This window comes from Trichechus manatus, unplaced genomic scaffold, assembly GCF_000243295.1.
Source record: "Trichechus manatus latirostris isolate Lorelei unplaced genomic scaffold, TriManLat1.0 scaffold00003, whole genome shotgun sequence".
Lineage (NCBI taxonomy): Eukaryota > Metazoa > Chordata > Mammalia > Sirenia > Trichechidae > Trichechus > Trichechus manatus.
The window spans coordinates 34,745,248-34,756,840 of record NW_004443939.1 but is presented as its reverse complement, the minus strand read 5'-3'; the positions used below and the strand labels follow the sequence as shown (position 1 = coordinate 34,756,840).

Sequence of the window (11,593 nt, the reverse complement as noted above, 5' to 3'; positions counted from 1 at the left end):
TCGTGTGCACTAGTTTGATTTTTGACACCTTTTCATCTCTAATGTCCTGTCACCAGGTAGTTGGCTCTGTAACTAAGTACGTGCATGCCGGAGTTCGTTAAAATTTCCTATATGGGATCAGCTCGGGTGTGCAGGCAGTCGATCTCCAAGTGTGTGATGCAGGCTCTCACCCCCAGTCCTAGAGAGGCATGGGTGATTGGTGCAGGCACTGGACTCTGGCTGTGGTAGGGGATCATGCGCTGAGCCAGGCAGGGGGCTGATGGCTGCCCCTGAGAGTCTGAAAGAAAAGCGTGTCCCTATTCTCTAGGGTGAATAGGTAGGTGAGTTTTGCATCCGGGCTAAGAGTGCCCCACTATGTTGGCTGCAAAGACTCAAGGGCACCACTTTTTCTTGAACTCCCTGAAGCAGCTGACTAGGCACTTTAGGAACTATCACCAGTTCTCAAGACCCTGCTGCAGATCGATAAAAGTGCCTACTTGAGGGGCAGGGCTGTTTCGAGGATCACAAATCTGCCCGTTCACAGCTGAAGCAGTTGAAGTTAAACTTCAGATGTTTGCCCTGTTGTACTGTGGTAGTGAGGGCTAACGCTGTTGAGATGGGTCCCCACAAGTCTATACAGGGGTGTATGGCACTCAGTCTGCAGACCCCTGATTTCTATGGCCAGCAAAGGAGTTGTGCCGACCCTGTGTTCCTGGCCTAGGGGAGCCAGTCCCTCTCCAAGGCCAGGAGAATGGGTCAGGGTGACTTTTGGGATCTATTTCCGGCCCAGTGGACTCCCAGTGCCTAGCCTCTTGGGAGCTGCTCTTCACTGGTTCGGAGTGTCCAAGCAGAATCTCTGCTGCCGGGTCTCTCTGGATGTGGAAACTGCTTCTCGAGCGCGCGCACAGCACAGCTGTTTGCCTGCTTCACCGTGGCCCAGCGTGGCTATGTCTCTGCTGTGTCGCTGCCGCAGCTCTAGCACTCCTCACCTCTTCCAAACGGTCTTCCTCTCTGGTATGACTCAGATGGATTTCTTAACCTTGCCTTGTTCAGGGCTGCCAGATGTTCACATGGAATCAAATCACTTGTTTTTCCAGGTCTTTGTTGTAAGAGGGATATAGGAAGCGTCTAACTAGTCTGCCATGTTGACCATGCCTACTTCCTCTAATTCTGATGCCACATTCGTCTTCATATACTCCAGCTTCTCAGATTATTTGCTCAGCATACAGATCGAATAAGTATGGTGAAAAGATTTAACCCTGATGCACATCATTCCTGATTTTAAACATGCAGTATCCCCTTTTTCTGTTCGAATGACTGTCTCTTGGTCTATGTACAGGCTCCTCATGAGCACAGTTAAGGTGTTCGGGAATTCCTATTCTTCACAATCTTATCCATAATTTGTTATGATCCACACCGTTGAATGCCTTTGCATAGTCAATAAAACACAGGTAAACATCTTTCTGATATTCTCTGCTTTCAGCCAAGATCCATCTAACATCAGCAATGATATCCCTCGTTCCATGTCCTCTTCTGAAGCTGGCTTGAATTTCTGGCAGCTCCCTGTTCATGTACTGCTACAAACACTTTTGAATTGTCTTCAGTAAAATTTTACTTGTGTGATGTTAATGATATTGTTTGATAATTTGCACATTCTGTTGGATCACCATTCTTTGGAATGGCACAAATATGGATCTCTTCCAGTCGGTTGGGCAGGTGCTGTCTTCCAAATTTCTTGGCATAGATAAGTGAGCACCTCTAGTGCTGCATCTGTTTGTTGAAACATCTCAGTTGGTATTCCGTCTATTCCTGGAGCCTTGTTTTTTGCCAATGCCTTCAGTGCAGCTTGGACTTCTTCCTTCAATACCATCAGTTCTTGATCATGTGCTACTTTCTGAAATGGTTGAATGTCGATGTTTGCAGCTGTTTCTTCTCATTTTGAGTTGTGTCACATCAGCAAAGGAAGGTCCCGAAAGCCTTATTCTATCCACATCATAAAAGGCAACTCTACTTTGAGAAGGCAGCTCTTCCCCAGTTGTATTCTGAGTGCCTTCCAACCTGAGGGGCTCATCTTCCGGCACTATGACAGACAATGTTCGCTGCTATACATAAGATTTTCATGGGCCAGTTTTTCAGAAGTATACCACCAGGTCCTTCTTCCTAGTGTGTGTTAGTCTGGAAGCTCTGCTGAAACCTGCCCACCATGGGTGACCCTGGTGGTATTTGAAATACCAGTGGCATAGCTTCTAGCATCACAGCAACACGTAAGCCACCACAGTACGACAAACTGACAGACGAGTAGTAGAAGAAACTTATAGCTGCTTAATACCCCTCTGAAGTCCATGCTAATAATACTGAATTAAGGAGCCCTGGTGGTACAGTGGTTAAGCACTCGGCAGCTAACCAAAAGTTCAGCAGTTCAAACCCTCCGGCCACTCCACAGGAGACAGATGTGGCAGTCTGCTTCCGAAAAGATTTAGTCTTGGGAACACTACGGGGCAGTTCTACTTTATCCTATACCTATACCTATAGGGTCACTATGAATCAGAATCGACTCAACTGCATATAAGGACAATATAGAGTTTGACATGAGAGTAAATTTATTTAATTCAGACAGATGTACAGTTTTAAAACAGATATGCTTTTGTTTCCGGGTTAAATAAAATCTTCTAAAACAGATGAACCAGTTTTGTCAATGTGGATGCAATTACTAAAGAAAAACAATTTTTTGGTGCTTGTTTCAATTATTGGAAAACTTTTAAGCATGTTTGGAATTATTTGGGTATGTGATTCTACTTTTTTAACTGTAAATTTTATGAAATATAAATTTTGTGTCTGAATTGAGATATACTATAAATATAAAATATATACAAAGATTTAGAAAGTTTGATACAAAAAAAGTAAAATATCTCATTAATAACGTGTTATATTGACAACATGTTGATATGATAACATTTTGGACATATCGGTTAAAATACATTGCTAAAATTAATCTCATCTGTTTCTGTTTACTTTTTAAAATATGACTACTAGAAAAATAAAAATTATGTATGTGGCTCAGGTTTTCTTTCTATTGAGCAGTACTTGAATATATCTGGGAATGGAATTGCTGGGTTATGGAATATTTGATTGTTTTACTCTAGAAGATAATGCCAAACTGTTTTCCAAAGTTGTTGAACAACTTATACTCCAAACAGTACTATATTCTATAAATCTATGTCCTTTCTAATGATTGGTAGTATCAGATTTTTTAATTTTTGCCAAGTGAATGGGTGTATCACCATGATCTTGACTTGCATTTTCTTGGTCACTAATGATATTAAAAGGGGTCCTGGTGGTGTTGTGGTTAAAGCGCTCACCTGCTAACCAAAAGGTTGGTGGTTAGAACCCACCAGCCACTTCATGGGATGTGGCAGTCTGCTTCCATAAAGATTACAGCCTTGAAAACCCTATAGGGCAGTTCTACTCTGTCCTATAGGGTCACTATGAGTCAGAATTGACTTGACGGCAGTGGGTTTGGTATGTTTTGTTTGGTCAGTTTTATTAAACAATTCTTCATATGTTAATTGGCCATATCTGTTTCCTCTTCTGTGAAATGTTTGTTCATGTCTTTTTCCATGGCATTTTTCTATAAAGTTGTTTGTGCTTTTCTAATTGATTTGTTGGTAATCACTGTTGAAGATCCTGAAATCATTAAAAAACAATACCATTTATAATAGTATCAAAAATTTGAAATATGTAGAGATGCATCTAAAGAATGGTGTATAAGATCTGCACACTGAAAACTGCCAAACATTGCTAAAAGACATTAAAGAAGACCTAAAACAATGGAGAAATATACTGTGTTCATGGGTTGGAAGACACAATACTGTTGAGATGTCAATTCATGTGGTGTTGGCAAGAATATATACAAAGAGATCAATGGAATAGAATAGAGAGCCCAGAAATAGACCCACACATAGATGATAAATTTTTTTCCCACAAGTTGCAGAAGGAATTGTTGCAGAAGTGGGGAAAGGGCAGTTTTTTCAACAACCGGTAGTGAAACAAATATCTGTAGGCAAAACAACAAAAACAAAATAAAAACCAATGCTTCAATCCTTACCTCATACCATACACAAAAATCAACTTGAAAATCATAGTCCTAAATCTAAAACCTAAAACTTTAAAAATTCTGGAAGAAAATATAAGATAAAATCTTTGTGACTTTGGAATAGATTTCTTAGCTATGACACCACAAGCACTTTCATTGAGGAGAATTTGATAAATGGGACTTTATCAAAATTCAAAACTTCAGCACTTTGAAAGTCACTATAGAGAGAATGAAAAGACAAGTCACATATTAAGACAAAATATTTTGAAATCATATACTGTATCTGATAAATGACTTGTATCCAGAATATATAAAAACTCTCTAAATTTATTAAAAAAACAATGACAACAACAAAAAGTTGGGCAAAAGATGTGTCACCCAAGAAGATATACAGATAGCAAATAAGCCCATGAAAAGATGCTCAACATCGTTAGTCATTAGGAAATAAAAACTAAAACCACATCTAACGTAATGTCTATTATGAAAAAGACTGATCCTACCAGTGTTCATGAGGTTGTGGAAGGGCTGGAGCACTCACACACTGCTGGTGGGAGTGTAAAATGGTACAACCAGTTTGGAAAACGGTTTAGCAGTTTCTTAAAATGTTAAACATGCACCGACCATATGGCTCAGTCATTCTATTTCTAAGTATTTATCTAAGAGAAATGAAAGCATATGTCCATACAGGACCTGTACAAATATGTTCAAAGCAGCTTTATTTGTCATAACTAAAAACTAGAAACAACCTAGCGTCCATCAACATGTGGATGGATAAAGAATAAACAAATTGCATTATGTTCATACAATGAAATATTATTCAGTAATAAAAAGCAATAAACTATTGATACACACAATAACATGGATGAATCTCAAATTAATTATGCTGAGTGGAAAGCAACAGACAAAAAAAAAAAAAAAACCAACATTCTGTATGATTCCATTTATACAAAATTCTAGAAAAAGAAAACTAATCTATAGTAACAGCAGCCTATCAGTAGTTGCCTGGGGATGTGGGTGCAGGGAAGGACAGGCGGGAGATATTACAAAGGGGTATGAGGAAACTTTGGGGATAATGGATATGTTCATTGTCTTAATTGTGGCAATGGTTTCACGAGTGTATACAAATATCAAAGTTTTTCAATTTTCACACTTTAAACACATGCAGTTTATTATCTGTCAATTATACTTCAATAAAGTATAAATTGATTAAAATTAAGTAAAAGTTCAGTTCATCAGTTGCCCTAGTCACATTTCAAGTTTTCAATGGCCACATGTGGCTAGTGGCTACCATACTGGAGAGCGCAGGTATAGAACACGTCCATCCTTACAGAAAGTACTATTGGACAGCACTGACCTAACTTGCACACAATAAAGCATCTTTCATTCCTCCTACATATACCTACCCTGAACTTCAAGACAAGGGTGGGAATGGGCAAGGCAGCGTGAACACTGATATATACATTATCTGAGGATTTTAAAAAGCAGAATTTATTAAGTTTATTTTAATGTGACTTTACTGTGAAGTAAAATATACCTTCTATTCTTAAAGATATAGCACACTATCTCCTTATTTAGATATCACAGCTTATATGGATTATATTTAATTACTTTCCTCCAAAGCTCAAGTTGAGGGCAATTTTAAACCAAAAGACGAGGAAGGAAGTGAAACAGATAACACACACTTGAAACTTACTTTCTTCTTGTGATTACACTGGTTATAGCTTCAATATAGCCATAAATGAAAAAACACATTTTTTTCCATACACTCACAGAGATACCTATCTTCTGAGTTTCAGAATATTATACTACATATTGCAACTGAATTTTCCTATTTAAAATAATCAAGCACACAATTCTTACACAAAAATAATCAGAAACCTCAAATGTGAGAATAGACATTAAAATAAGAGCACTATAGTATGCACTGAAATATTTCACAATCAACCAACAGTTCATAAAATTAGGACAGATAAGTTATTAAACTTGGCATTTGTACTGTAGCTTTTTTTCCTTCCTTCACTATAACTCTCAGTTTTGTGAGTTCGAGATGATTTTGTTTCACAAAAACTCCAACTCCATTTTCTGCCCCCACCCTTGCAGCCTTGTGGACTTGAAAGGCAGAGTCTGTGCTTGCTCTGTGTTTTTGTTGCAATATGCAGAACGCAGGGCTCAAATCCACAACTGTCCTTGTTCCACAAACCCTTTATGCACAAATGGGTGTCTGAGTCACCTCTGTTTTAGGAATGGAATACAAAAAAGGCAACTGGGGTTGGGGGGAGGAGGGAGGCTGGTGGCCAGAGTAGACCAACCAAGACAATCCCAAAACAGTGTATTGTAGTAGACAAGCAAGAATAATAAATAGAAACCAAGCCCCTCTGTTGTTTGCAGAGGCAGAACTCAGAAACCAGTTTCACTTACTTTTTTACACCGACAGAGCCATTTTCCTTGTTTTCCATGTCAACAGATAGCATGGGAAGGCGGCAGGGTTCCTTTACTTCAGCAACTAATCAATAAGGGAGAAAAGCTCGTGTTTAATTCTTAGAAAGTGAGAGAAGAATATATATTCTGTATCGGAAACATAATGGTGCCTTTTAGCGCTTCACACCAGTTCACGTATGTTTGTTTAAATCTCCAGTTCCCTCAGCGATTGGAGAGATGTGATTTAACCTAAAGAACTGGAGGAGACGATTGGGGTGCTTTCATCTGTACTGGCACTCCCTGCTTTGACAATAAGCATTTGCAAATGAAATTGAATCCTCGTTCAAAACAAGTGCTGTGTGAACTGGCACAGCTTCCTCTGGCTGCCAGGCTCTCTCACTTAAGACCCTGCAACTCATAAATGAGTGAAAGTAAAGAAAATCAACCCCCTTTCTCTGCCCCTCCAACATGGGTTGTGATTTTTTTTTTTTCTTATTGCATTTGTTTTTTTGTTCACTCCCACTGCTCCTATATTTTTTCATTGCAATGCAGAAGGGCACTTAAAGCTTTTGTCAGCAAGTATTCCCCTACCTCACATGTTCTCAACGAAAGCCTCAAAAACCCGTCTGTGAGATGGCCATGCTGTGGTAAAGCTGGAAGCCACAAAAATATTAGATAGCCCTTAGCACAGAAAGGTGGTACTGGAGTGTGTGTATGTGTGTGTGAGAGAGAGACAGGGAGAGAAAGAGAGTGGGAGAGAGAGACTCATTAGATTTATGTAAAAATAATCAAAACATTTAAGGAGGTATAGTAGCATCCAAGCATCCATCACTGTCTTTTTGTTTAGTAGGATGAGGACTGTGAAAGAAATAAAAACCTTCACAAATTAATGTGCAATTAGCAAGATGAAAAACGCTCTGAACAAAATTGCTTTAAGGAGAAAAAAAAAAAAAAAAACTAGTCCCGAAACGTGCTTGCTCTTCTACAGCTGAAGCCATAAATTAAATACATTTCCTCTCAAATCACTTTATACTTCAGCACTCCTTCTCTAGGGATTACTCTGACATGACAAGTGCATCATTTAGTATATTCACAAGATTTTATCACTGTTACAGAAGTAGATGATTAACAAATAATACTGTATATAAGTGTGGGATAATCTTCACTTATGCTACACACACACAAAAACTTCCAGTTGCTAAACCACTTAGATCACTGATAGAGAAATTCAACATTTAATATACACACAGATATTAACATACATTCACACACCGTTACAGAGTAGACAGGAAGACAGTGCTGCTGCTCCATGCCAAAACAATGATTTCACTTCAGTTGGAAACTGTTACACATTCACCATTTTCTAAGCATCTCAGAAAAAAACAAAAACAAAAAACACTCACAGTGATACTCTGCAACATCACACTACATTGTCTTATTATTATTTTGGTGGAAGAGTAAAAAGAAAACCTACCTATAAGCAACTAAAACATATCATTTTTTATAGGCTTATCAAGAACAGCCAAAGAAACCCCAATGTTTTCTTTCACAAAGTAGGCTGGCAAAGGAATTCAATAAGGAGGTACAATTTGACACAGTGAAATAAAACCAGGCTGGCTCTCTGCCAACATGACGTTAGGAATCACACACAAGCTGCACCAACTGCCTTCTGGTTCATGGCTGACTTTTTAAAGCTACAGTGTGCCTGTTCACTTTTGCTAACTATCTTCAGCACAATTAGTGGAAGTGAATGAATCACGAGTCCAAAACTGAAGAATTCTCTCTGCATCTGTCTCGTACAAGGAAAAACAAGCTATAACAATAGCCTCATGTTTTCTCCTTCCCCTTCATTTTGCTGCATGGTATGTTTTTGCTGTTGTTCTGAGCATGAATGTGATGTTTCAAACTATTTCTCCACCCCTCCACCCCCGCCCCCATCCCTTATGGGAAAAATAAAAGAGCCCAGTGCTTTGGGGGCTATGACCAGCGAACACTCAGAAGCTGCTCTCCTATGTTACTCTTTTCTTCCTAATAGAGATTCGTGGACAAAGTTCCCAGGGCTGGCTTTTAAGTAATCTCTTTGTGAGAACAGGGACAGCACTGCCCAGCAGAAAATCCTTTTACATACGTCATTATGCAGGAAGTAACATATTTCTGAGTGGATGCAAAATAGATGACCAGATCTCCTGAGAACACCCACAATCTTTTATTTTGGCACTCACCCTACCAAATGAAGCCAGCAGAAATTCAAACCAAAAGAAACAAAACCTTATTCTAAAAAATAAAAACAATTAGTTCTGGGAAGTTTAATTTTAACTGTTTATCCAGTTGTAAAAAAAGCATAATTCAACAAATTTGACCAACATTTATTGAGTACCTATGAACACCAGGTACTATATTAGTGAAATATGAATAAAAAGACCTTGTGCCAACCTCCAAATTCATATCTCCCACAACCACCCTGAATCCCAATTCAGGAATCTGGGAGATTGGGTAATGAGGCTGGGCATGATCTTTTGATTAACTTCTTCTAGCCAGTCTCACAGTTCTCTTGCTTGGCTTCACATATACAGAAAACATAAATGGCTGCCTCTTGATTGAAATAAACACCAATCAAAATTTAGACACTTTTTGGCTGAGATGCCAACAATACCACTCAAGACAGGGCTGAGAATACAGGTTCCCAAGCAGGATCCTGCAAAAAGTTATCTGCTGCCATAATGCTGTGTAGATTTCAGGCAGATTTAAGAACATTGTTTGCCTCCCTTTCTTCAGTAATTTTTAAGGGCACCAGGAGATCAGCAACTGTCATCTAAATTTGGAACCTCAATTTCAAAGTCAAATTTTGCTTTTTTTTTTCTTCCTTACTTCTTGCAGGAATATTAGAAAATTCAACATCTTGAAAGACCATCACTGAGAAAGAAAGATTTCAAGTGCTTTTTCTATTTATCTTTGGCATTAAGCCTTGAAAAGGCAAACAATACTAATTTAGGAACGAACTCTAAGTGCTCAGGCATTTTTGAGTACCATTTTTTGAACATGGATCAGGCAGGTGGATCCTTCACCACTGCTGATCAAAAAGATAGACTCTTGCAGAAATAAAGTGCTCTCTCATCAACAGATCCCATGAAGTCTTTGAACTTGACCTAAAATTCCTTAATTGTTCTCTAACTAAATCCAGAGTGGAAGGGGTTGGACTGTGAGTCCTGGGGAGAGGTGAGGTGGATAAGGGGATATCCTGACAGCCTCTGCTCAGTACAAAATCTCTATGTTCAGCTGACCACTCTGAAAACGACAGAGATAAAGAAAATATAGTTACACTCAACTTTTTCTTAGATACCCAGGAGGAAAGATTCTGCGTACTTTTCCCAAGCATTTCTTCCTACATATAGAAAAGGACATCCCCTCTCCTCTTGTCTGCTGTGATCAAAAGTTTGTTAGACAAATGTAGGGGTTTCAGAGAGTGTTTGTAGGAACTCAATCCCATTTTATAAAAAGGGAGCCAAAGGCATTCTAAAATTATCACAGGAGGATTCATTTATGAGTTAGTTTTTAACTTTGGTATTAAACTGACGTTTGTAGATATAAATATACATATTAATACTCACTCTCCCTCCAACGAATTGTTTCCTATCAACCCTCTTCTCTGTTTAAAATGATACATGTGTGGTGTACTGCATAAATGTAGTGCGTGTGTGCTATGTGTGTGGTATAGAATAAACATAGTGTGTATGTAGTGTGTGTGATGTGTGTCCTGTATGGTGTTTGTGGTGTATGTATTACGGTTTGTGGGTGTTGTGTATGGTGTTTGTAGTACGTGTAGTGTGTGAGCTTGTAGTATGTGTTTGGTGTGTGTAGCGTTTGTGTATGGTATTTCTTGTACATGTAGTGTGGTATGTGTGTGGTGTGTGACCTTGCAGTGTGTGTGGTGTGTGTAGCGTTTGTGCAGTGTTTGTAGTTTATGTATAGTGTACGAGTGCAGAGTGTGTGTGACAGATGCAACCAAACAATACCTTCTGATCCAGCATATTATGGAACGTGCCGAAACAACTTGGAAGACACTTGCTTAGGGATTCTAGAGCAACACTTTTGGGCCCACTTGGGTGTAGGCGGAGATTAAGGAGAGGCGGATCAGGAAGCGCGGGAAACTAGTGTCTGAGGAGGGTTTCTTTTATTGATCAGCAGTCTCCCCCAATCAGTACGGACTTGTCCCGGGAGCTAGCAGTCATCCCAAAGGAGCCTCTCGCCTGGATCGCCTTCAGGCGCATCCCGCCTGGCTCGAGGGCAGACCTGGGTCCACATGGCAGCAGGTGAAACTTTGAGAAAGTCTCTTGAGGGGCAGGGCCGCGCTCGACTAGTCCTGATGGGCGTCGCCAGGGAAAGTGAGGAGCCACCTGGAGAGGGATGGTAGGGGCAGAAGAAGGGACGTCTGGCAGCCTCTTGGACCAGCCACTCACGCCAAGAGCCAAAAGACTGGCCTGAGGCACCAGCGACAGAACGGGAAGTTTGTACCACAGACTTTCAAGAAGAACCAGTTTGTCTTTGAGTTTGGGAGCTCCCCAGAGGAGACCGTCATTGGGAAAGGGAGCGTGGGAGGTGTGGCACTCGCTGTGCGCCCAGCGGAGCCTTTCCCCTACCCGGCAAGTCCTGCGAGCGGGCTGGCTACGTCTTTGCCCCCAGTTCCGCCCCGGGTAACAGTCCACGCCTGTAGGTGCAACAAGCTGCAGGAGTACCAGCACAAAGCAGAAGTGTGGGGAGTGCAGGGCAGCTTTTATTGTGGTTTTGTTTCCTTTTATCCTGGAGAGGGCAGACGGCGGGCGCGTGGCCAGTACCCTCACCCCACAAGCCGGTCACTGTACCTCGCCGCAGGGCCGGGGCGGGAGGGTTTTACTGGTGCTGCTCCGCGTCGAGCCCCACGTGCGGCCGGCTGGGCGGCGCGCGGCACGCCGGGAATTGTAGTCCTCCATGGGCGGGGCGGGGGTCCGACAGGTGGGGGCAAAAGGAAGAGGTGCGGTCTGAAAAAGGTAGGAAGGCATCTGGTGGGTTGTAAATGAGGCGGTGGGGCGGTGGAGGCAGGGGCTCTGAAAGTAAGGGAGGACATTT

General features: G+C 40.8%; 1 protein-coding gene across 2 annotated transcripts in view; it reads right to left on the bottom strand.

The window, feature by feature from the left end:
* The window catches only part of SAMD13 (sterile alpha motif domain containing 13), a 46,202-nt gene extending 38,042 nt beyond the window's left edge, over nucleotides 1–8,160 (bottom strand). Inside the window, exons 1-2 of one of the 2 annotated variants that reach the window (XM_004369104.1) lie at nucleotides 7,965–8,160; nucleotides 6,491–6,575 (exon numbers count right to left, since the gene is read on the bottom strand). In XM_004369104.1, coding sequence (XP_004369161.1) covers nucleotides 6,491–6,543 — 53 coding nt within the window. In that variant the 5' untranslated portion in view covers nucleotides 6,544–6,575; nucleotides 7,965–8,160. Of the gene's footprint in view, nucleotides 1–6,490; nucleotides 6,576–7,081; nucleotides 7,124–7,964 lie in introns of those variants that run through there. The other variant, XM_004369103.1, reaches the window with a different exon arrangement.
* Between the last annotated feature and the right edge of the window lie 3,433 nt (nucleotides 8,161–11,593).